Source organism: Zophobas morio, unplaced genomic scaffold, assembly GCF_036711695.1.
Source record: "Zophobas morio isolate AGI-343-1 ecotype UQ-CSIRO unplaced genomic scaffold, CSIRO_AGI_Zmor_V1 ptg000005l, whole genome shotgun sequence".
Lineage (NCBI taxonomy): Eukaryota > Metazoa > Arthropoda > Insecta > Coleoptera > Tenebrionidae > Zophobas > Zophobas morio.
In genome coordinates this window covers 13958642-13982551 of record NW_026972110.1, presented here as the reverse complement: position 1 = coordinate 13982551, position 23910 = coordinate 13958642, and the positions used below count along the sequence as shown (strand labels likewise).

At 32.1% G+C, this 23910-nt stretch overlaps 1 protein-coding gene across 2 annotated transcripts in view; it reads left to right on the top strand.

Moving 5' to 3' along the window:
* The window catches only part of LOC135122831 (transcription factor Sox-19a), an 84050-nt gene extending 60452 nt beyond the window's left edge, over positions 1–23598 (top strand). For both annotated transcript variants that reach the window (XM_064047279.1, XM_064047278.1), the window contains 2 exons: positions 1240–1394; positions 21739–23598. In XM_064047279.1, coding sequence (XP_063903349.1) covers positions 1240–1394; positions 21739–22299 — 716 coding nt within the window. In that variant the 3' untranslated portion in view covers positions 22300–23598. The remainder of the gene's footprint in view (positions 1–1239; positions 1395–21738) is intronic.
* Positions 23599–23910: the final 312 nt, after the last annotated feature.

Sequence of the window (23910 nt, the reverse complement as noted above, 5' to 3'; positions counted from 1 at the left end):
TCGTCGTCCAAATTCCCTGTCTTGTTTCACCTTACTTTTAAAAATTTGGAAAATGAAAATTTAACTTACAACTGACAAACTTCAGAACAATTTTTTGTTGTTGTATTAATAATATTTATTTAACTTTTATTGTTACATGTTCGTCACATAAATACAGCAAGATAATTATTATGTCTTGACAAATAGTGAAATCTGTTTAATGTCAGTAGACTGTTTTTTTTTGTTTCTCAAAAATCAATATTTCTTATGTCAGTCTGGTGCTACAAGCAATAAAAATGTCAATTCTTTTTTCTTTTAAGTAATTTGTTAGGGCTGACTTCAACTCAAGTAAATAAATTGAACGCGAGCATGCACGTAAATTACAACGTCTATTTCAATACTACGGATATAAAACAAATCGCTATAAATTCTATTTAATATTGAACATAACCTTACCTACATGACGATGACAATCGAAACGGGCACAATAAAACTTCAATAATATGATACCTTCAATCAAGCACTTGAAAACAGAATCACCTTGGCAAGAATAACTACGAAAAACATTACTCGGCCATTTGGTGTCACATTTATCAAACATGCCTATATCTTAAGTGTCAAGAAAACATTCCATCCTATTGTTAGAGACAATTAATTTATACAGAGTGACTCGGCAAAATTCTCCTACACCGATGTGTCGAAAAAAGAATTTACATGATTTTAATGATCGTATTAACGGCAAACACCAGCAACGAAATTACTGTAATTTAGAATTTGGCTTAGTTGAAGTAGCAGTTGGCGATTGGGCGAAATTAAATTTTTAATTAGAGAATGTCTTTGCGGATTCGGATTTCCATTTGTGTTTGGAATTGTTACTGTAACACTTCCACCTTGGTGTCTAGTATTGACAAGTCAATGTAGGTATACATCACAGATCTCTTGTAATACGTGCAAATATACAAATGAGGTTCATTAACATCCTTGTGTAGGCAGGAAAGGGGTCAATAAATCAAAATATAAGTACAATTGAAATGTAGAACGAGTTTCATTCAAATTATAATATTCAAACTTGACTTATTTAAATAGATAAACACAGTTCCTAGCTAGGAGAAAAGGCAGGCAAGTGTTAAGATGTGCTTTTGTAGCGTCAAATCAACTTGTTGTTAAACATAGATTTTACACCCCTTGGACATTGCCGCCCCTACGCAATAGCGTGTCCATTTGGTAACGGTTGACTTTAAAATTTTTATCCTTTTCCAGGAATGGCGGCAAGCAGTATGGGTCAATCCATGGCCTCGTACTACAACCCGTCCGCTGCATACGGTTCATTAAGCGCAGCATCAATGGCGGCGGCGGCGGCGGCAGCTCAACAGTCGGCAGCGGCAATGTCGGCTGGTCTTACAGCACCAGCGCAGGTAAACACAATTTATCAGAATGAATATATTTTTCTTTAGAAAGATGACCACTAACTAACACCTGGTCCATCCCATACCGTGTCCATCTAAATGGTCGGTTTCACCATCATCATGACTTCGCGTTTCAACCCATAAAAACTGGTGTCTTATTTCTCACACTTCGTTAGTTACAGTAAACATAAATTGTCCATGTAACTTGGGGGATTACGGACTAAGTAATCATCGATTTATTATCTTTTGTGTACAGGACATCGATTTTGAAGCCACTCAACCTGAAAGATGGGGTTAAAAACTGCACTATCACAACTAAAAGTAAAAAACGACAATCGATAATGGTTTAAACGGGTTTGCTTCGAGTCATAATGAATGATTGGAAAAACATACTAATGAATCAAAGGTTATCTTTTGTTGCGCTTAACTGGCTGAAAAGTGGCAATAATGAATTCACCTATTTTGGGACAGATTTATAAAAAAATAATGGTGAGAAAAATGTTGACCTTTTTAAATAATCACTAACAATAATGATAAGTGTAACAAAGAAAAGCACTACACTTTCTTTATGAAAATCGCAGAGATGATTTCAGGCCAAAAAAAAAGCCAAAATAAGTCCTAAAATAGGCGATAAAACCGGGGGATTTAGGCCCAAAAAATGACAAAATAGGGCGCTTTGGGCAAGTTTTAGGAAATTTTATTGAACGTCTGGTTTTCTTTAAGATCATTTATTTTATTATTTTACATAATCAGCGATCCTAAATCTTCGTTAAAATTTGAATAGCAAATTAGATATTTTTCAAAATTTTCGGCAGAAAATTTTTTCCTTTTGTCTGTTAGGACATTTTGATACCTAGAGAAATTTCACTAGATTTCATCTTTAAATCTTTTTCTACATTTTCGCCTTGTGATTTCATCTACTTTCCCCGGGGTATCTTCCAATCGTTTATACAATTGCTCTACCATATCTAAACTATAGAGTATACAAATATCAAATGGTCTCCATGTGCTCAAATTCATTTGAAGCTTTAGAGAAAATTCAGAGTAGATTCTTGAAGTATTTGGCTTTTAGAGTGGATGGTATTTACCCTCAACGAGGTTCATACCATATAGCTCTTTTAAGCAGATTTAAGTTTTTCGATTTAAATCGTAGACGAAACGTTGCCTCCACGAATTTTTTGAAAAAGATAGTTCATTTTGAAATTGACTGTCCCGATCTATTGAGACGTCAATATTTTCTTTTTCCCAAGTTATTGTCAGGTTGTCCTAATATTTATCCACTCCACGTTTAAATATTGAAAAACATTCACCACTTTATGAGATGTCTGCCCTGTATAATATACAGAAGGATATCTACAGTTGATATTTTCAAGTAAAATGAGTACGTCCCTCTATATTTACTCTTTATATCTAAGTACCAATTGATTAACATTTCCCTGATGGGCGCAACAGTAATAATAGCTGTTGCTAGTTACTCAATTTGTTTACTTGGTCTATAATTGGGTTTCATGCCTGTTGACTAGTGTCTAATAATAATAATATCCATAGACTGACTTAAGGTCAGCCAATGGTCTCTAATATAGTTACATTTGTTTTTAAGATGGTAAAATGGGTTTTTATATAAGCAAAATTATGTTTGAGATGCTTTCTTGGAAACAGTATTGAGCATCGGCAATGCATTTCAACACTGTGGAGTCAAATTCCAAAATAATCTAAAATGTTTCATTTAATTTAGAATTACACAACAAAATTATCAATAGCAATAAAGAAACATTTTTTATATCGTCAAAATGATCGCAATAATATATTGCCGCTTCAATCCACGAACTCCATTTTGTCAGAACAGGTTCTGGAGTCAATGGACAATCCAGTAAGGCTCTCAGAAGGCTTGGATCCTTAAAAAAGCTTTAAGAAATACTTTTTTTACGTTGGAAATTAAACTATTAATATTTTCATGTTGATTCTGGATAACTTCAGCTACTAAACTTAAGGCGTGAACCAAACATGTTACATGAATTAAGTTCGGATAAAATATTTCCAGAACTTAGGTCTAGATTATTATAATTTAAATTCGATTTATATCATGTTATTTACCTTACCACATATCAAAGTTGCAAATTAGACCTAATTGTGCAACAATGTTATGCAACTTTGCAACCGTGCTTGGTCAATATAACCAATCTGATTGACGTTAATAAGAATTTTTGAATTTGAACACAAGTAGAAATTAATGTAAATCGAACAGACTTTTTTTTAATAAGTAATTAATAAAATTACCTACGACTTATTGATAAGACTTACCACTGTTACATTATTGTTTTTTATTCCATATTTTCGATGGCAGTAAATGTGGTGTGCCAGCGGCCTCTACAGATAATTTTCCCACAATAAAGTTTGCAACATATTGCCCATTAGAATTTGTAGTTTGATCTACTGCTATCCAAATATCGTGAACCCCAATATGTGCTCTAACTCTATTAATCACCGATAAAAGCCCAATGTAAAACAGGCAGTCTTTTCATATTGAAGAACATGGCACTTCGTTTGGTATGAAATCTATTACAACACTGTTTATAAAAAATGCTGTTTAAGAAATCATCAAATTTATTTTACATGCAATTTTGGCATTGCACCACAGCGTTTTGCATTAGATATTGGCGTTTGACAATACGAAAAGGCAGGTTTCCCGTTTCCATCTGTCTGTCTATGGCATGTGGTCTGGTGAGCACTTTTTCTCTTTATCTTTCTGATATGTAAATGCAAATTTAAAGCTTTAGCATGGATGCTTCGGTAAAAATACAAAAAAAAGCTTTATCTCAATTTATGAGATATTTTCTTAATCATATCTGAGTAACGATTCCATCGTACGGTTTGCGATTACTTAAGGCCACTGCAAACTGTTTATTTAACTACCATTTTTCTTTTTCAATAAGTAATGATCACACTAACAACAAATTTAATAAAAATTACGATACTCGTCACAACTTGTTTGCATTATTATTATAATACTTATCCACGTTCTCAGAGCTTTTCGAATCTAGTTAAACTCTGGTCCGTGTATATTTTAAAGTGCATATTATATAAACGTACCTATTAGCATATGATGCGTTCGTATTTTTCCGAAGAAGGTTGATTAAGACCATTTACATTTCGAGCAGTGGGCTACTTCAGGAGTCGTCCGAAAGTGATAAACCATACTCTTCATTGGTTTTACGGTCCACAAACAAGACTTGTGGATATAAACCCAGCATTTTACAATCGAACACCCTACATCTGGTGGCTGTTAATTCGTATTCATGATCTCGACATTCCTGCCACGACCAACAAATCAATGCTTGTTTTTCTTATAAAAGGTTCCAGACCAGTCACAAACAGACCGCTAATCCTGATTTAATAATCTTTGTCCGGAGCCCCGGTGACAGCGAGCGGTTCCAATCAGGGCCGGAGTGAGGCGGCTACCCTAGGGCGCAGCTTCAGGGGGCGTATAAATGTTTTTTTCCGAACTCTTCAGACTGTTCATTATTATCGTATCGTCGCGATGCCACTATTTTTAGTAATCAGCTAATAAGAGATGGTTAATGTTTAAGTGGAGGCGATTTGTGTCACGTCAAGGTTCTTAGTAAGCGGTGGTATGAAACTTTATTAGGTACCTTAAAATACAAAATATTCATCACCCTCTGTACAGAGTGATCAAAAAATGGTGCACTAACTCCATGACACGTTGTTAAGGACTGTTTAATTTAAAAAGTCCTTGTACCTAAATGTAGAAAACATTTGCCTTTAAAGTTTAATTTTTCTTTTCATTAATTTCTCATAATTTAATTCACTATACTTAGACCCGATTTATAGAAAGCGAAGTTAAAGTTAATTCGCGATTAACTTTTAACTGAGGTCCGTTGCGAGGCAACGCGCATATTTTAACCAATCACGGGCTCATATCCCACGTTTTAATTCTCTGTTAAACTAATCGAGGATTAAATATTTAACTCGCTGTTCTATAAACCGGCCCTTAGTGTTGGATACATGAACTAGATCAGCCTTTCATTACTCAAAATAATTTTATAAGTATCGTGTTTTATCCATCGTTTTCTTCATTTTATAATATCACAAAACACTTAAAATTGACTTTTCAAAAGCAATACAGTTATTTTTTTTTGTAACATTGGGTGCTATTTGATAACCATAACTCCCTCTAACCTTAAAATATGACATTAAAATTTTTATGAACATTTTTTTTACTACAACGCAGTAAGCTGTTTTTTCATAAAACAGAAGGTGAGTAGATAAAATTAAAGAAATTTTCTCATTTCAGGATATATATTTCCAGCCAGATTTGATGTGGGCAAGAAACGAACACAATTTTTATGAGAATTTCGGTTACATTTAATTACTTAATGACTTTTGATTTTATAAATTTTATGTTAAAAAAACTGTTGTATTGATCAAGAATTCAATATGTAAAAAATGGGAGAAAAATATTACATGGTATGTTTGCTGTGAACATGTTATATGTATTTTCTATTTAAAAGAAAACTACGAAACACAATACGATAAAGTGGAAGTTTTGAAAAAAAATTGTAAATAGACATAACTTGTTACTTTAACCATGTACATAATTTTTCTCTGAATAAAATAGGTATCAAATTTTTATTCCACCATTCATTTGGTCTCACTAAGAAATTGATCGATGGCTTTTTCCACAGAAATTTCCTCGTCCTTCAATACAAAAAATCCAAATTTTTGGAAAAACTATAAGATTTTATTTTTATATGATAACCCTCATATCTTGAAATTATTGATTTAATCAATAATTTTTTTGAGTAACCCTGTATAAGTAATTCTAAAAACTACGAGTGCATTGATAAACCACAGGTATAGAGTGTATATTTTTAATAGTTTGCATATTTCAGAAAGAGATTGATTCGGCAAAATTTTGAGATGACTCAACACGGAATCATACACCACAAGTACAGGAGTATCTTATTTTACAAAATTAAAACAAGTTACTGTCGTAAATTTTGCAGACGATGTGGTGGGACTTGGGTCCAATTTTGGTTAGTATTTTCTATGGTAGTTTTAATACATACACATACAAAATTTGATAACAATCGGTTCAGTAGTTTCGGAGATCTGTCTATAAAATCGACAGGGACAGATAGGCAGATGTACTCTAGGGATCATGAATCGTGGAGAAAATATGAAAGTGGCAATAATATTTTTTTTGAACTGCTTATACAGGGTCTCAAAAATGAATAAATGAAGCAGAACAAGAAAAAATTTGATTTGCGATTTTAATACTATTTGAACTTATCTAAGTCTAGGATCTGGACTTATTTTTCACTGTAGAAGAATTACACGTTTACAGAAAAAGAAAATATTTTGAGTATTTTATTACAAATACCATTAACATATTTGCATAGTTTTTGAAAAAGTTGTTAATAGTTATTTTGTTTTTATAAAATTATAATTTGTTCACAATTTTTTCTTATGATTATTTTATGTTACATAAATTCAGTACAGTTGTTTCCTCTGCATGCATGCACTACTGTGTTCTTTCAATTTCAAATAAGTTTTATTGGTTTATCTAAAAGAAATCGCGTCATTTATTAATTATTTTGTGAAAACACGTATAAGTTTCGGTAAAAATAAAGATGGAATGTTCAATTAATATTTTGAGCAATTGCAATTCCAATTTGAATTTAACGGACAATTGAACAATTCGTCAAAATAACCCTGTTGCAATAATTCTCTTAACTAGTGTTAAAATATTGTGAGAATAAAAGCGCAGTAGGTATCAATGAAAATTTTAATTCAGATTCGAAATTAATATTAAAACACATGATGTGTCATGCGGGAAAGATGTGAAAATAACCTTTTGCTTCTAAACTTCGCTTGGGTAAGTATTATAAGGGGGATAATCCTTTATAGAAGGTTTCTCTAAACGATTATTGGGTCGAAGTAGTTCATGGAAATGTACCGCCTCTCACTTTATAACACTTTACTAAATGCCCAAGGACTCGCGACAAATACCACATGCCTATGTATAACTGGTTGCCTAAATGCTTCATATCTTATTAAAAAATAAAACTAATTCATTGCAATAAAAAGAAACTAGAGTAATTTATAGCGGTCAAACACCACAGTAAATATTTAAAATGTTCACCACTTTGTTCACATTCTTTTCAATTTCAAAAATGTTCTGTAACATCCTTTCGTCAATACTGTGCAAATCTTGTCAAAGATGTTTGCGGATTCTACTGACGTCACCTCAAATCATCAAATGCTACAGGTCTTCCAGGAGATTTCCCTTTGTCGGCGATGCCAATTCGAACAAATCTGTTGATTACATCTCTAATATGAGCCTCTAAGGATGTTTATTGAATTATCAAATCACGCTATTTGGCCAGATATTCCTGCTTAGAATCATTTATAAAAACCCTGTGTATACCATCTATTTTTGGGTAGAAGTCGACAATAATTTCGTTTAAAAATGTTTCAATATGGGTAACGTCATAACCTCACTTTTATTAAACCAAGTAGTGTTCAAATAGGTGGCGTTTTACTTGTAAAAATAAATTTGTATGCATCTCTAAAGAAACCCATAAAGACGACCATTAATTTCTTAGTCACAAAATCTAGAATTTCGCTTGGGTTATACAATTAATTAATATGAAAAATAAACATAGCTACTACATGAAATGTTTCATACATTTCATGGAAATTTTTTTGCTTTCTTTTTTTTGTCTTTTTTTTACTCTCTCAGCTGTTTTTATCGTTTTTATTTTTTAAGAACCCTCTAGAACCATTGATAAAAAAGTTCTCCTGAAAGGCATTTTTCATGGACAATCAATATTTTATCAATCACCAATTAGACATTTGTGCTAACAACAAAGATGTTGCCACATTTACGTCTCATTTACTTTGTTGTGCCGACATTTCTAAATTTGAACTAGCTTACATTTGATATTTTAAAAAATACTATTGTAGAAGCTCTTATATTATGTGCCTAAGTTAATTATCATGTTTTAAATTAGTAAAAAGTAAGATTATGAAAATAAACAAAACAGAATTTCATATTAGCGTATTAGGAATAGAATCAACGGTATAAAATTTTTATGAAACAAATACCGATAAAAACGAATTCATTTTTTTGTTTACAACACCTAGATAAACAAAAATATTTTTTCGTAAGTAGTTATGACGAATTAATTTTATTTTTGCTTCTGCTCTGAACACACGTCAGTTTGAAGCCGGCCCTGATTCCAATCATACCTTACTGGTACATACGAACTCCCTCGCGCTAACCATCTCTTGCCTCCTCATTTGCATTATAACGACCGGATAAATTGTTCTATGCTATATTTACATATTGTGATTTGACGCGGATTGCGCGTTTTTAAGTTGTTGCTTTTACTTATCTTATCTTTACACGGCCTCTTCTCTGTTTTGTTTCAATTCGACAGCGGCATTTAACATTTTAAGCTCACCCAGACTTAAATTGCCCCCGTTCAGTTTGCCCTGCCGAATTTTGACAATCAAATGGCCAACAACTCATCCTCAATATGGTACCCGAGAGAATTTGCATCACAATCAGCCTTTCAGTTTTAATAACACGAATCGAGTGTGTATGTTTTTCAAGAAAGATCCTGTAAAATATCGACCATAGCTTGTCTCGGACGCTTTGTGAACTGAAACATGATGACTATCAAACTGAAGAAGTAATTCTCAGGTGACAACAACGTCCCGAAATGAGATTAGTCAAGTTAAGCTCAAATCTGACAACTACAATGTCTTAAAAAGATTACTGTTTATTGAAATTCAGGTTAAACTTATGCAACCAACTATTCGCTGCCACGTCATAAATTAATAAATTGACTTTCCTGAAAAAAACATCGAAACATTGCTGAAAAACAAGCAGACAAAAAATAAACAAGCCAGCTATCACCATACGTACTTAACTAAATCGATCTCATTTGTTATTGTTATGCGATCTCGGATAATTTATGCTGAAATTTTGACAGCGCTTTTCTTTCTTTCTTTTCGCTCGTACATTTGATCTCTAAAATCTACCGAACTCCTGCTGTGTAAATCGCATAGAGGCGAACGTTTTAAATAAACCATCTCGTTTCTTTTGGAGATTTATACGTAGGAAGGCGATATTAACGTTGACTTCCATAAAAGTCTGAATTAAAATTCCTTCAACAAAAGAGCAGAGTGTTTCTTTTTGCACTAGTTCCTGTGTCCGCTTTATCGAGTCAATTTGATCGTGCGGAAATAATCTTTGCATACTCGAAGCGACAGTATAAAGCCATGATCACGAAATTCTTGACGAGAAACTTGTTAAAAGATATTTATTTCATTTTCGAACTGGTAAATGTACAGCCGTACAGCTGTAGATTTTTAAGTCTTTATTATTACATGTTCAACATAAGTTCAAATATCCCTTTCGACAGTAGTTTTAATATAAAAATGTTACTAGTATATAATAAAATAAAATTAATTATAGATTATAAATTACTTATCTCAATAAAAGTGAAAATCTTCTATATGATCACAATAATGGCACTGAAAATAATAATGAAGATGGATTTAAACAGTATTTGGTCTACTAAACTAACCTAAGTATCAGTAATTAGCCCCAATATTTTGAGTTCTGTAAAATTTTTGTTGAAAATTATTATTCATTGCCCATAATAAAGAGGGGTACTTTTTTGGTTTATTACAAGTCAATTAACAGACAGACAGATATACAGACGGAAAGGGGATATGAATTTTTTAGTACTCTAGGGGTCATAAAACGTCGAAAAGACATACAACTGACAAGTCGCCCGATGGACTTGAATACTATCCCTCCTTAGCTTACACTTGAGATGTAAAAAATTGTTTATTAAATGGATATGGCCAAAATTTATGATAGTAAAGAATTTTATTTTTGAGGAAGTAGTGTCAGGTTCTCATTCAGCTAATTACGACGTATACTTATATTGTAATGGAACTTTAACTGAATATGAAGATAATTTATGTTTTTCAATTTTCATACAGAAAGTTTCTTGTCTTCGAATTTTTTGGTTGCTCCAAATCTGATGTTCGTAGACAAATTATATTATTCTTCTCGATTTTGACAATTTCATATTATATAATAATCTAATAATTAATTACTAGAAATAGAAAAAAAAATTGCACACTAAAGTTTCATGGTTCTTTGAGGACCATTTACCAAAATAGTTTGCGGCAACATTGTTCTATTTTTAAACCGAAACATACAACTTAGTTTTTTCAAAGGGAATACCTATATACTGACTTCTTCATGGGCTTTAAACTATAGTTTATTTTTGAAATTCCAATACGACGTTGCCAAGTTATTCCAATTTTTTTGAAATTTTTTAACAATGGAAGGACAATGGAAGGGTTCACAAAAAACCGTAAAATTTTATTGGCGTTTTATTGAGGTGTACCTACATAAAATTGCATTCTAATAGGTGTGTTTATGAAAAAAATTAAATTATAACGATTTTCAAAAATCGATGTTCCGTTTTTTTCAAATAAAACACTCTGCATTTCATTCCTGCATCTTGTTTTGTTTTTTGTTCTCTTTTTCTTGTTAAGTGTGTTTCTATATTTAAAATTGATAGTTATTTAAATTTTTTACTTTTTTAAGGGACACACCGACATACTGAAAGACGAAAGAAAACAAAAAATAATATAATAAAATAGAGGCCTATACGAAAAGCTGAAATATAGATACACATTTGAAAACTGTAAAGTTTCATTTTTTTATAAGCACTCTGTATACTAACATATTATTTGATTGATACCGTAATAAAACGCGTACCTTTGTTTAGCTGTCCATAAAATATTGCAACAAGGATCTTAAAAAAACGTTATTGCGATTTTTTTGTGAACCCATGTAAAAAAAATTGGTCGAAGGTTATTTCCACAGAACTTCCCTTGCCTTTGAAGTATAGTCCGACAAATTCGACTTCTTAAAAAAATTATAAAATTTGATTTTGCGATTTTCGTTTTGTGATAACCTCTATAAAGTAAAAAACGCGGGGCTGTAAATTCCAAGAGCGCAAAAGTATGGACAACATGAAATGCAAATAACTAACGGGGAAAAGGTAGAGATTCTCAATTTCTCAGTACACGCTTAATTTCGACTGTTTATGTTTACAAATAAATACTAATAAATTATAAAATATAAATTTTGTGATGATGTCATCAACATTTTTGCAAAGACACGTATATCACTTTGGTTAGGTGCATAATACTTATGATCACAGTATTGTATTCTCAAATTTTCGAGAAAACTGAGTAAGCCGTTCCTGATTTAATCGAAAAAATAAATTGACCCATTAAGTAATTTTTGAGTCACCTATATAAGGATTAAAAACTTTTAATGCAATCATAAATCACAAGTTTAGACTTATCATATTTTGCACATTTTGGATAGGATTTATTCGGCAAAAATTTGAGATGACGTCATCAATTTTTTGCAGTTTCAAATTTATAGTGCAAAATATTGTTTTTCAGTTTTGAATTTTTTCAAAAAATTCTGAATGTCTAGGGTAAAAATTCGACACGGATTCATACACCACAAATGCAAGAGTATTTTATTTTGTAAAGTAAAAAAAACTTTTTATTATAAATTTTCGAGATGACGTCATCCCATTGGTGGGGGTCGAAATTTTAGTTAGTGTTTAACCATCCACATGGTATTTCTAATACACATACAAAATATGACAACAATCGATCCAGTCGTTTCGGAGATTTGTCTAATAAAAATGGATACAAACAGATAAACACACAGACGGAAACGGGAGACTAATTTTTTCGTACTTTAGAGGTCATGACACGTCGAGAAAATATGAAAGTGGCAATTCGGTCGATGGACTCGATTACTATACTTCCTTAGCTTAAGCTCGGGAAGTAAAAACAATGTTGTGTGCTTTGCCTCGAAAACAAAACACTCTATATATAGTCTAAAATAGTTTTAATGAGTGCTATTCAAACAGTACAATTTTGGTCTCTGATTTCTCTTTCCATCTTTATAACTAATGACATCGAGGAGCGCGCGCTTAGTGACTCACCCTGTACATTTAGGTACTGTAGATATTAGGTACATAAGCTGCGTTACGTACCAAAGCTGCTTTTTTTAATGGAAAAAACGACATTAGATAGAAAGATTTTTGTAATACACACGTTTCCAAATATTTTATGATTTTTTTTTTAAATTAATACCAGTCTACATAGTTACTTTGCCTTATTGCTACTGAATAAGCTTTTTTTATATCAAATTTGTTGACGTTTATCCTGACAATGTAGAATTCAGAAGAGTCCATATTATTTTAACATTAATTGTAAAATATTACAAATTACATTGTGTGCCATTTAAAATGTGAGGAAATTGATAATCTGAGAAGTTTATTATTATTTTGTATAAATAATTTAAAATACTAAATTTTTTTATACGTTTCCCAGGCAAAGTAAACAAAAAGTTATATTTTAAACTTACTTCCATGTTTGAATATGGTGGAGTTTTTAATGTGATGATAATTAATTACTTTGAAGTATATAAATATTTACATATGTAAAAAGTCGAAAACCGTTGAGAAAAAAAAACTTACTTCTGAAAAATATATAGGGTGTTACGTAAAAAATACAACTATAGCGTGGAACCTTCAAACAAGATATTCTGGATAATTTTCATTAATTCGAGGGAAACGCCAAATCTTCCGTTGAGATATGATGATGATGCTGATATATTTATCAACTAAGGAAGTATTGTAAGAAGGTTCATCCGGCTAATCGCTACGTTCATGTTTTCTCTACGTTTCGTGACGCCTAAAACATGAAAAAATACACCGTTTGTGTTGATTTTTATAAGATACATTAACTACTGGACCGATTGTTGTTGAATTTTAGATGTATATTGTAGATGGTAAAACGTTAAACAAAATTTGTCTAATCATCCCTAGCTACATTTAATGACGTCACCTCAAACTTTTGTATATTAAACATTACTTAAATTTTATGAAATAATATACTCAAACACTTGTAATTTAAAAATCCGCCTTGACCTTTAATTACAATTATTACTTTACAAAAATGCGTGTGCATTATTTGCCGCGAGTTTCATCTAACCGATATCTCGATAAGTCGGTCGTGGCAAGATGATCTGCTAGCATAAAATAAGTTTGTATTTAATTTCTTTCGATGCTTTCGTTAAAAAAGTCAACATTTATTTTGTAACAATTAATTTAAAGCTGTCTCTTTAACTCTTGAATAATTAAAAAAAGAACAGTTCCTTGCATAATAAAATTTCAAAAGTTTTAAAGTAGGTCTACAATACAGTGAATTTTACAAAATAGAAAATAGATGAGAATAAGCTAAATTTCAAAAACAAGTCGCGCTGATAAATTACTGTCACTGCAAAATTTTTTTTGCAAATTTTACTTCAAGAGGACGGATTTTTCCAAACAAATGTTTATCATTTGAGACATACTAATTTGAATTATTGTAGGCGCTACAAATTCGTTAATTTTTGAAATACATTCGTTGGAAACTCGTTAAATGATTTATACTATTTTAGTGTATAATAGTTTCTGAGTTCGGTCCCCAAACTTCCCTGCCCCAACCTTATCAGAGGTGTTAACTTGTGTCATTTAACGAGGACTACTGGTCGTTTTGGTAAACAGTCCCAAATAAATAGCCGTAAATTTTAAACGTTTTTTGTGGTACACATAAATTCGTTGTGTTAATCTGTATTTCCGTGTGTAACTCAATATTGGAAACTCAAACAGTTTGAAAACCGGGAACAAAAATGACATTTGTTCCAGCGTGTTTGAGGTGAATCTTCGTCGAGGAGGTGAAAATTAAATTACTGTCCAGACGCCTTGTTTTCGTTAATTGTGATAATTTCGTCGAGTCGACAGTCTAGCCTGTCCCACTAATGAACAATAATGACATGTTTTATTTAAACAACATCTCTGTTTACCACCTAAAATTGTTAGTGTAACCCTATATCTCGTTCGGTGATGTGAAATATGCATTGAAGAAATAAAATGATTACGCGTAACGCAGGCGTTTGTTTAAATCGTTAAAGCACATTGTGTGGGATGATATATTGTCAGTTTTGTCCTGCAAGGTGCTGCTTTACGCGGACACAAAGGAATAACGTATTACACCGGTTCTTTGTACCAGACGTACGGAATTTTCAACCCGCTTGACACCGCTCTCCTAGCGTTTTTAACGCGAATAAATCACCGACACCGGGACGCTTGCCGAAATTATTAGTGGATAATTTCACTAAAGAACACTCGCAACAATGCCAAGTTCAGTTCTCAGCGGCCAGCCTTCAACTCTGCCTAAATTAAAAACAAGACTCGATTTTAATTATGAGCAGCAAGTTTTATGGATTTGTTAATAAATCTTTGTGGACGGAGTGTAATAAAATAACATTTTGATACCGATAACCTCGTGTACTTACGTACTTTTTACCTGCCGTGAGAGATTTTACAAGTGATATGCAACTATATTTCACGTAATAAAATGTATTTGGAATTAAGAGACCAACGAAAATTTTTTTAAAGAGTTAGGTGTGTATAAACCGCTGAAAATAATTGCGCACGGTTGAAACAGTGAGTGACAAGTGGTAAGTAAACAAGTTCAGGGATTTACAATACCGGTATTTGCAGGTTTTAAATCGAATCAAATGACTCAAGTCAGCAACGCCAGTACTCCATGTATTACTTTCTGCAGTATTTTTTTTTATACTGGACCCAAAATACACATGTCACAGTTAACCCGACAATTTTCGTAATAATTTTGAATCAGTCTATATTTTGCAAAAAGAATACACGTCAATATTGACATTTTGTCCAAAATGTTAACCTAAAAATGTTTGTTTCATATGTTTCAACATGTATTACAAATTATACAACATAATATACACAAACTACAGCTTATTTTGTCAATTCGAATAAAATGTGTAATCCAAAATTACATGTTAAAAAAATAAAACGCAAAATTTTAGGTTAGATTTTTTCATTGTTGAAAGTGATTTATGATAGAGTGCCAAAGTTGACGTTTATTTTGTTTTGCAAAACATACATTGATTCAGAATTGTTTAATATAAATGAAAATTGTAAGGTTAACTATGAAGTGTGTATTTTGGGTTTTTAAAAAATTAACTATAATATGTAATCAATGTCACCTTTAGTTCATACATATTATGTTGCATAATTCTGTCCACACCCTTAAAAATGAACTACAAGTAAAGTCAAATGAAATTTATAATGACCCCTAGAATATCAAAAATAGATTTCCCGTTTCCGTCTGTCTGTCGGTCGTCTGTCATATGTATGTATGTCTGTCTGTTATCTGTATCGATTTTTATTAGACAGATAATCCTAAGAAACTATTTATATGTTTATTGTTGTATTTTAAGAATATCGTGTAGATGGTAAAACGCTAACCAAAATTTGTCTAAACATCTCTAACGTCAAAATTTTGCATAGTAAATGTTACATAAATTTTATAAAAGACACTCTTACACTTGTGGTTGATAAATTCGTCTTGATTTTTTACTCTAAATATCCAAAATAATACAGGATAATCCCGAACACTACTGTACAATTTTAATGGCGAATTATATGATAAAAAATAAGTAAATAATGCTAATGAGTGCATGCTGAATTGTTTAGAATATGGCTATCAGAAAATTTCGTGAATAATCAAATTTACTCAGCTGCAGCAATCAAGAAAACTATGTTTTTTAAGGTATCAAGCAATTTTTTGCTAATAAAATTAAAAGTGGCGGAAGTAGTTTTGACAACGTAGCAAATTTAAAAATTCTATACCTTGTCTATTTTTAAAAAAATTGGTCTAAAGAGTTTAGACAGTACTTCCCTCGCTGTCGGAAACTTGACGACTGCATGCCTATTGTGTTTTTTTTCTCATTACATTTTTGTAGTGGGAATTTAAAAAAAAAATGCGATGACGTCATCAACATTTTTGCAAGGACACGTATATCAGTTGGGATAGATGTAGTGTAATACTAAGAATAAAATTATTATATTCTCAAATTTTCGGGAAAATGAATTGGGTCGTTTGAATATTGATTTGTAATAATCAATAAAATAACGAAACAATTTACTCACGTATACGTACGTATCAGAGGCAACTGAAAATCGTGTATGTATAAACATTGTTAATTTAAGATGACAGGCGTAACAGCATACGTGAGAGCCAAACACAGAAACTGTAAACAAAACGACCGTCGGTTTTATTGCTTCGACTTCCGCTTATTATATAAAACATTGGGTTTTATTTTAATTCTTGACGGTGAAATTCACAATTGGTTGATTATAAACATGTCTATTTCACATTCGCGGAATCAAGTGAACGCATAAAACAAATGCAGGTCTGTAATGTTAAAGTCGATGTAAATAAGCGTGCTACCCTTATGTTTCAACCGAGTTTTTCCTTTAACAAATTTTGTGTCTACCAAATTGGGTTGGTTGGGGTGTAATACTAATAATAAGTGTTGCCTTTAATTTAATCAATAAAATAAATTGACTTCATTAATTTTTTTGAACCACCTCTTAAGAAAATCTAAAAAATATGAATGGAATGATAAATCACAAGTACAAACTCATCATATTTTTTGCATTTTAGATAGGATTTATTCAGCAAAATTTAAGGGTGACGTCATCAATTTTTTTAGGAGGGATGAACAAATACATTTTGAACAAAAGTTTACCATGCTTATAATAACTTTAAAATATTCCCAAGATTTCAAAGCATTCGGTTTTGTAATTCCTGATTAAATCGATAAAATAAATTCACGCCTTCATTAATTTTTTTGAGTCACCCTGCATATGCAAATCCAAAAATATGAATGGAATGATAAATCACAAGTACAGACTCATCATATTTTGTACATTTTAGATACGATTTATTCGGAAAACTTTTGAGCTGACGTCATCAGTTTTTTGTAGAAGATAACCAAATATATTTTGACTAAAAATTTATTATGCTCTTTATAACCTTAAAACATCTGCAAGATTTCAAAGCATTCGGTTTTGTAGTTCCTGATTAAATCAAGAAAATAAATTTACGCATTCATTAATTTTTTTGAGTCACTCTGTATATGCAAATCCAAAAAATATGAATGGAGTGATAAATGACAAGTACAGGCTCATCATATTTTGTACATTTTAGATATGATTTATTCGGCAAACTTTCGAGCTGACGTCATCAAGTTTTTGGAGGGGATAAGCAAATATATTTTGACTAAACATTTATTATGCTCTTTATGACCTTAAAACATCTGCAAGATTTCAGAGCATTCGGTTTTGTAGTTCCTGATTAAATCAATAAAATATATTTACGCATTCATTAATTTTTTTAAGTCACCCTGTATATGCAAATCCAAAAAATATGAATGGAGTGATAGTTCACAAGTACAGACTCATCATATTTTGTACATTTTAGATATGATTTATTCCACAAACTTTTGAGCTGACGTCATCAAGTTTTTGGAGGGGATAAGCAAATATTTTTTGACTAAAGATTTATGATGCTCTTTATAGCCTTAAAACATCTGCAACATTTCAAAGCATTCTGGTTAGCAGATTAAAAATTAAATTTCAAAATGTTGTTTTATAATTTTGATTTTTTTTCCAAAAATCTGGACGTTTCGGGTGAAAAGTCGATTCAGAGTTGTAAACTACATGTGTAGGACTATGTTATTTTATACAATTGAAAACCCATTTGCTATGTACAATTTTGAAGTGACGTCATCGCTTTAGTGGTGGGGATGATTCGACAAATTTTGGTTAGCGTTTTACCATCTACATGATATTCTTAATATAAGTACAAAATTTCACAACAATCGGTCGAGTACTTTCGGAGATTATCTGTCTAATAAAAATCCGTGACAACAGACGGACAGACGGACAGACGGACAGACAGACGGAAATGGGAGACCTATTTCTTCGTCTTCTAGGGGTCATGAAAGATCGAGAAAACGTAAAAGTAGAGAGTCGGCCGACGGACTCGATTACAATACTTCCTTTGCTTACGCTCGGGAAGTAAAAAGATCAATATTTTAGCACAACTTTTTACTTATTTTTTGCCATATAATTCGCAGTGGTTCCATGAATCACCCTGTATAACAACATTTTACGCTTTAACTTTGAAACTCTGAAACCGAATGCTAGGAAATATTGAAAACGTTTTAAGGTTATTGTAAGTTTGGTAAATCGTTAGCTGAAATTTATTCTTTATCCCTCCCAAATTGTTGATGACGTCATCACAAAATTTGTTATATGAACTCACTTGAGACATTCGAATATTATGATTTACTTCTACTTTAAGAGTCCACGGAGATCTTTATTTTAACTTATAGGGGTTCTCGTAAAAAAATAAAATTCGTAAAATCAAATTTTATAAGTTTTCGAAAAATTTATATCTATATAGTATTGCACTGCATTTCAGGGGCGAGAGAATTTCGGTCTGAAATAATCTTAGACGAATTTTTTGTATGGTCCATTAGATAATAGGAATCTGTAATCATTAAAGATCATTTTAGCTCAAACCTCAGCTTGTCACTTTTGTGGTATTCTCTGGTCACACTATATGAATTCGGAGCGTACAATTATTGTGCTAGTATTTCTTATGAACCGTACATTCACTCTTCCCGTAGACACGATATAATCTATCTCACTGCTTCTGACATGCCAAAATCAGGCTAATAATGGTTATGAAAATAAGAATCGAATTAATGTTTAATTTCATTATATTATATTCGTTTTTAGGATTCGCAATAACCAGGTATTTTTTTTTTATTTCCTGAGCGTAATCTAAGGAAGTACTATAATCGAGTCTACTGGACGACTGGCTATTTTTATGTTTTCTCGACAATTACGACCCCTAGAGTACGAAAAAATAGGTCCCTCGTTTCCATCTGTCTGTCTGCCGTTTGTCCGGATTTTTATTAGACAAATAATCTCCGAAACTACTGCACCAATTGTTATCAAATTTTACAGGAGTATTAGGAATATGGTGTAGATGCTAAAACGCTAACCAAAATTTGTCTAATCATCCCCACCAACAACAGGAACATGTAATCTCCAAAATTTACATTACATTTAAACTATATATATTTACATTATTATGTAAAATTTATTAATTAAGATACTCCTTCACATGTGGTTTATGATTCCGGGTTCAGTTTTTAACCTAGACATCCAGATTTTTCGAAAAAAAAAGTCAAAATTATATCACATTTTGCATTTTTTAACTTTGAAACTACAAAACCGAACGTTCTGACATCTTGCAAAAAGTAATGACGTCATTTTCTTGAAATTTTATAGAATTTACATACTCCTACTTGTGTGGTTTATGAATCCGTGTCGAATTTTAACCTAGACATCCAAATTTTTGGGAAAGAAAACAAAGTTGCATAATACCTTATACAATTTATCTTTAAAGTACTCTGAAAGCTGCCGGCATTTTAAGATTATCCTAAGCACAGTAAATCATTAATCTAAATTTTTTCATGTATGCCTCGTTAAAAAATGATTACGTCGTTTTACAATTTTGGCGAAATCACAAGTGTGTGATTTAAAAGTTCGTTTTTACCCCAGACATCCAGATTTTTGGGAAAATGTCCAAAATTGTATTTTACAATTTAACTTTGAAACTACAAAACCCGAATGTTGGCAAATATTGTAAGGTTTTTGGAAGATTGCTAAACCCTGAATCAAAATTCGTCCGTCATCTTACAATTTTGTCTGATAAATATTCTTTCTTCAAATTTATGAGTGTTTTTGGAAAAAAAAAACTAGATGTGGTCGATTAATTCATCAATCCGTTCCTCTGCGTTGAGGAGACAAAATCAATCAAATTGCATTTTCTTTATACCACTGATGTTTGTAATCTGAGCATGCTAGAAGTCGAATTGTTTCGAAGTATAAACATAAACAGTCGAAGTTAAGAATGTCCCGAGAAATTAAGAATGTTTACGTTTTATCCCGTTGGCTATCTGATTTAAATATATTTCATATTAATAACGCCCATGGTGTTTACTTTATAGAGGTTATTACAAAACGAAAATCGCAAAATCAAATTTTATCATTTTTGGATGGAAACTGAGAAATTAAACACGTAGAAAATAATTATGAAAAAAAATCCTAACGACGATAACTGATGCCACTGTAACCCTGCAGATATAAATCGAAAAGAATATTGAGACAAACAAATGTCTATATTTTTAAGGGAAAACACGAAACTGAAAAGTCAATTTTTGTCACCTCTAGACCAGGAGTATTATTTAGACACCCAGGAAGCATTCACAGCATATTAAATATATTACCATTTAAAAAACTTTTTCAACTTTCGAACTGCAGAGCATTTTCCTTTCCATCAATTACTCTTATCTTTTGATAAAGTTCGAAATCAACCCAATAAGCTTTTCGTAAACTAAACGCCAACGCATTAAACCTGTCTTACCGAACAGTCTATATTTCAAGTGTTGCGTGGGACGCAGACTGCATTTTATTTCTAGTTTTTCATTAAGATTTTATTGAGCAAAAAATGTATAGTTAATTAGAGGATCCACTAGGTATTAATTATTATGTCATTAATATTAAAATCTTAATTATAATACATAAAAATATCGAGAACTAATAAAATTTAACACTTTCATGTTCATTAGGCCGATGGCAATATTGCTGCGGACCAAAGAGTATTTATGGAAAACTCTTGATTGGTTCATTCAGAGTCAGTTTTAACGTGTCCAACTTAGCTGGAATAAAACGAAATGTGGAATATTGTCGTTATTTTTTCAAAGTAACAAACAGTTTTATCTTCAGAAAAAAACCAAAAATGACATTTTGGACAGAAATTAACGGTGAAAATTTTCAAGGCAAAGAAAGTAAAGAGCCAGGATATGACTCAGTTTCAATTTCTTTTAAACATCCCTCATACGAGTTCAATAGATGTTGTCTTAAATTAATATAATATAATTATGTTCTGTATACCTACTGATGCAGTAAGTACTTACTACTACATCTATTGATAGTATTGACAAAGTTGGTTACAATTTATTGGAAGTAAATTTTCTCTACACTAACCGTTGTCATCTAGGGTAACTAATGTTCCTACCCAGAGGAATTTTGCAGAACCTTCTAGAAATTAAAATTAAATAACTATACCTATATTACATCACTGTTACGAACGTAGTACCATACTGCATAGTTCCCCTACGTAAACTTTTAATATTATATCAAAATCGTCACCAAATTTTCACTTAACACTGACACTAACAATCAACTCTTATTAATTTCAGGTGGTAAGCTCGATGGATGCTATGAAGTACTCCATGGAAGCCGACAAGTACCGCTCCCCTTACATCCCCCCGTCGACCCTCGCCATGTCCATGTACTCCGACCCCAAATACATGGACACCTCCTCCAAAAGCTATCTCGAACGAGGCTACCTGGATTCCACTTCAGCACTCACCAAGGCCTACTTCGAGTCCTCCAAGATGTACATGGACAGTAAATACAACCCCGACCCATCGCGGTCCTACCCCATCGACATAGGCAAAATGTACACGGACACCAATTCCACGCAACAAGTGCCCGGAAATCTCGGCTCCCCCCGATCTCCAGAATCTCCAGACGTCAAAAACAGCCAAGAACGGCAGGACGGTGCTTCTTCTTCGAGTTCGACAACGACTTCTTCGGCGGGAGCATCACCGGGTGCTCTTCCTGGGTACTATCCCAGCAGCGGGATGCAGCAAGGGCCTTCGGTACCAGGGCTGTTGCCCATGGCGCAATATGCGAGTCAATATCCAACGCAGACGCCAGGAGGAGAGTTTCGGAGACCTCTCACTGTAATATTTTGACCAGATCGGTTGTGAATGTGATTGGTGAACGTGTGTATACTATGTTTCATCTAAATATTATAAATAAAAAGCAAAATAGACGTAATTGTATGTATTATGTAGTTAAGCGTGCATGTACAGTGAGCACAGAAAGTTTCGCAACGGTAGGATTTTGATGCCGGTTGAAGGACCAATTGAAAAAAGTACATCACATAGAAATTAACTTTTCTAGTTTTTTACGTTTGATTTCTGTTCCTATTATAATTTTGGAATTTGAGAATGAAACACGAAAAGTATGAAATTATATATATAATTATAAATAAATAAGTTGATTTGTCATGATAAATGAATAAATCAATTTGCGTATCACCTCATTTACGTATAGTTTACATTTTCAGATTCCAAAGAACTCTAAAATTACAAATAATATCATTCTATTCTGTCTATTTGCAGTCTATTAAGATCTAAAATGTGTGTAAATTATATTTCATCATTTAGGCTACACATTAAAATAATTTTAAATGTGCTTAAAGTTGCATTTTTGACATTTCATGAAAAAATGAATGTCAAAAACGTTGTTTTAATTTGTATTATGTTGTGTGACATTCATCTACTTTTTCTGATAGTGTGAATTAATCCCCGACATATAGTCGAGGCCAGAAAATCATCATAATTTTGGCATTTTGAAAATTTGGATGTAGTCTATTCTTTATTGTTATTTCGTCGTTTGAAGTTTAAAAGATTTGTCATGTCTCATCCAGTGTCAGCTACGCACTGTCAAAAGTGATGAAACTAAAATAAAAATATGGTTACAATACGTAAAGAAGTTTCACACTCTGACAGTGGAATAACATTGACGCGCTTGATTTTTTTACCACGACTGTATTTCTGCATTTTCATTGCTGCTTGCGTGCCCAAATTTAATTGATCATACTGTACTTAGGGTGCTACTGTTTGTAGTCATTATTCTCTGTAGCGAAACTTGTGTGCCTGTATAGTTAGAAAAATTTTGTTTAAATTCAGATTAATTTATTTATATGTTTTGTCCAGTGAAGTACTTAACACTTGTATAAATGTAAATAATTCTCTAGCGTGTACAAATAGTTGTGTTTAGTTATGTATGATACATGCAACATGTTATTATTTAAAGTATTGTACAAAGCGCTTGTTTACTCCACACAAATTTTTGTTCCTATTTTTCGGTAGCTCGAACTACTTAAAGTATCCACACATATGCGTTGTTATAATGACTTATCTAAATATAGAATTACTGTAATGGTATGTTATCAAAAATCAAAAAATCTCGAACAATAAACTAGTATGTGATTGTTTCAAAAACTGGCGTTTTATTTTTGTGATTTAATGGGGACTTCCTGCGGAGCTTATTAATAAAAGCCGATACTTATGGGAAAGCGTTGGAGTAACGCATACAGTTTTCGCGTCGATTCGACATGCTGTCTTGTGTAATGATTTATGGACTATTTAATAGTTTATTATCCTTTGTGATATAGTGAAGTGTCAGTTTTGTGTAATTCGAAAATAAACATTTCGTATTGTTGGGAATGGTTCGTGAGTGCTATCGGGACCATTCACTGCTTGTAATTACCTAGCAGGTTTTTAAATGATTGTGTA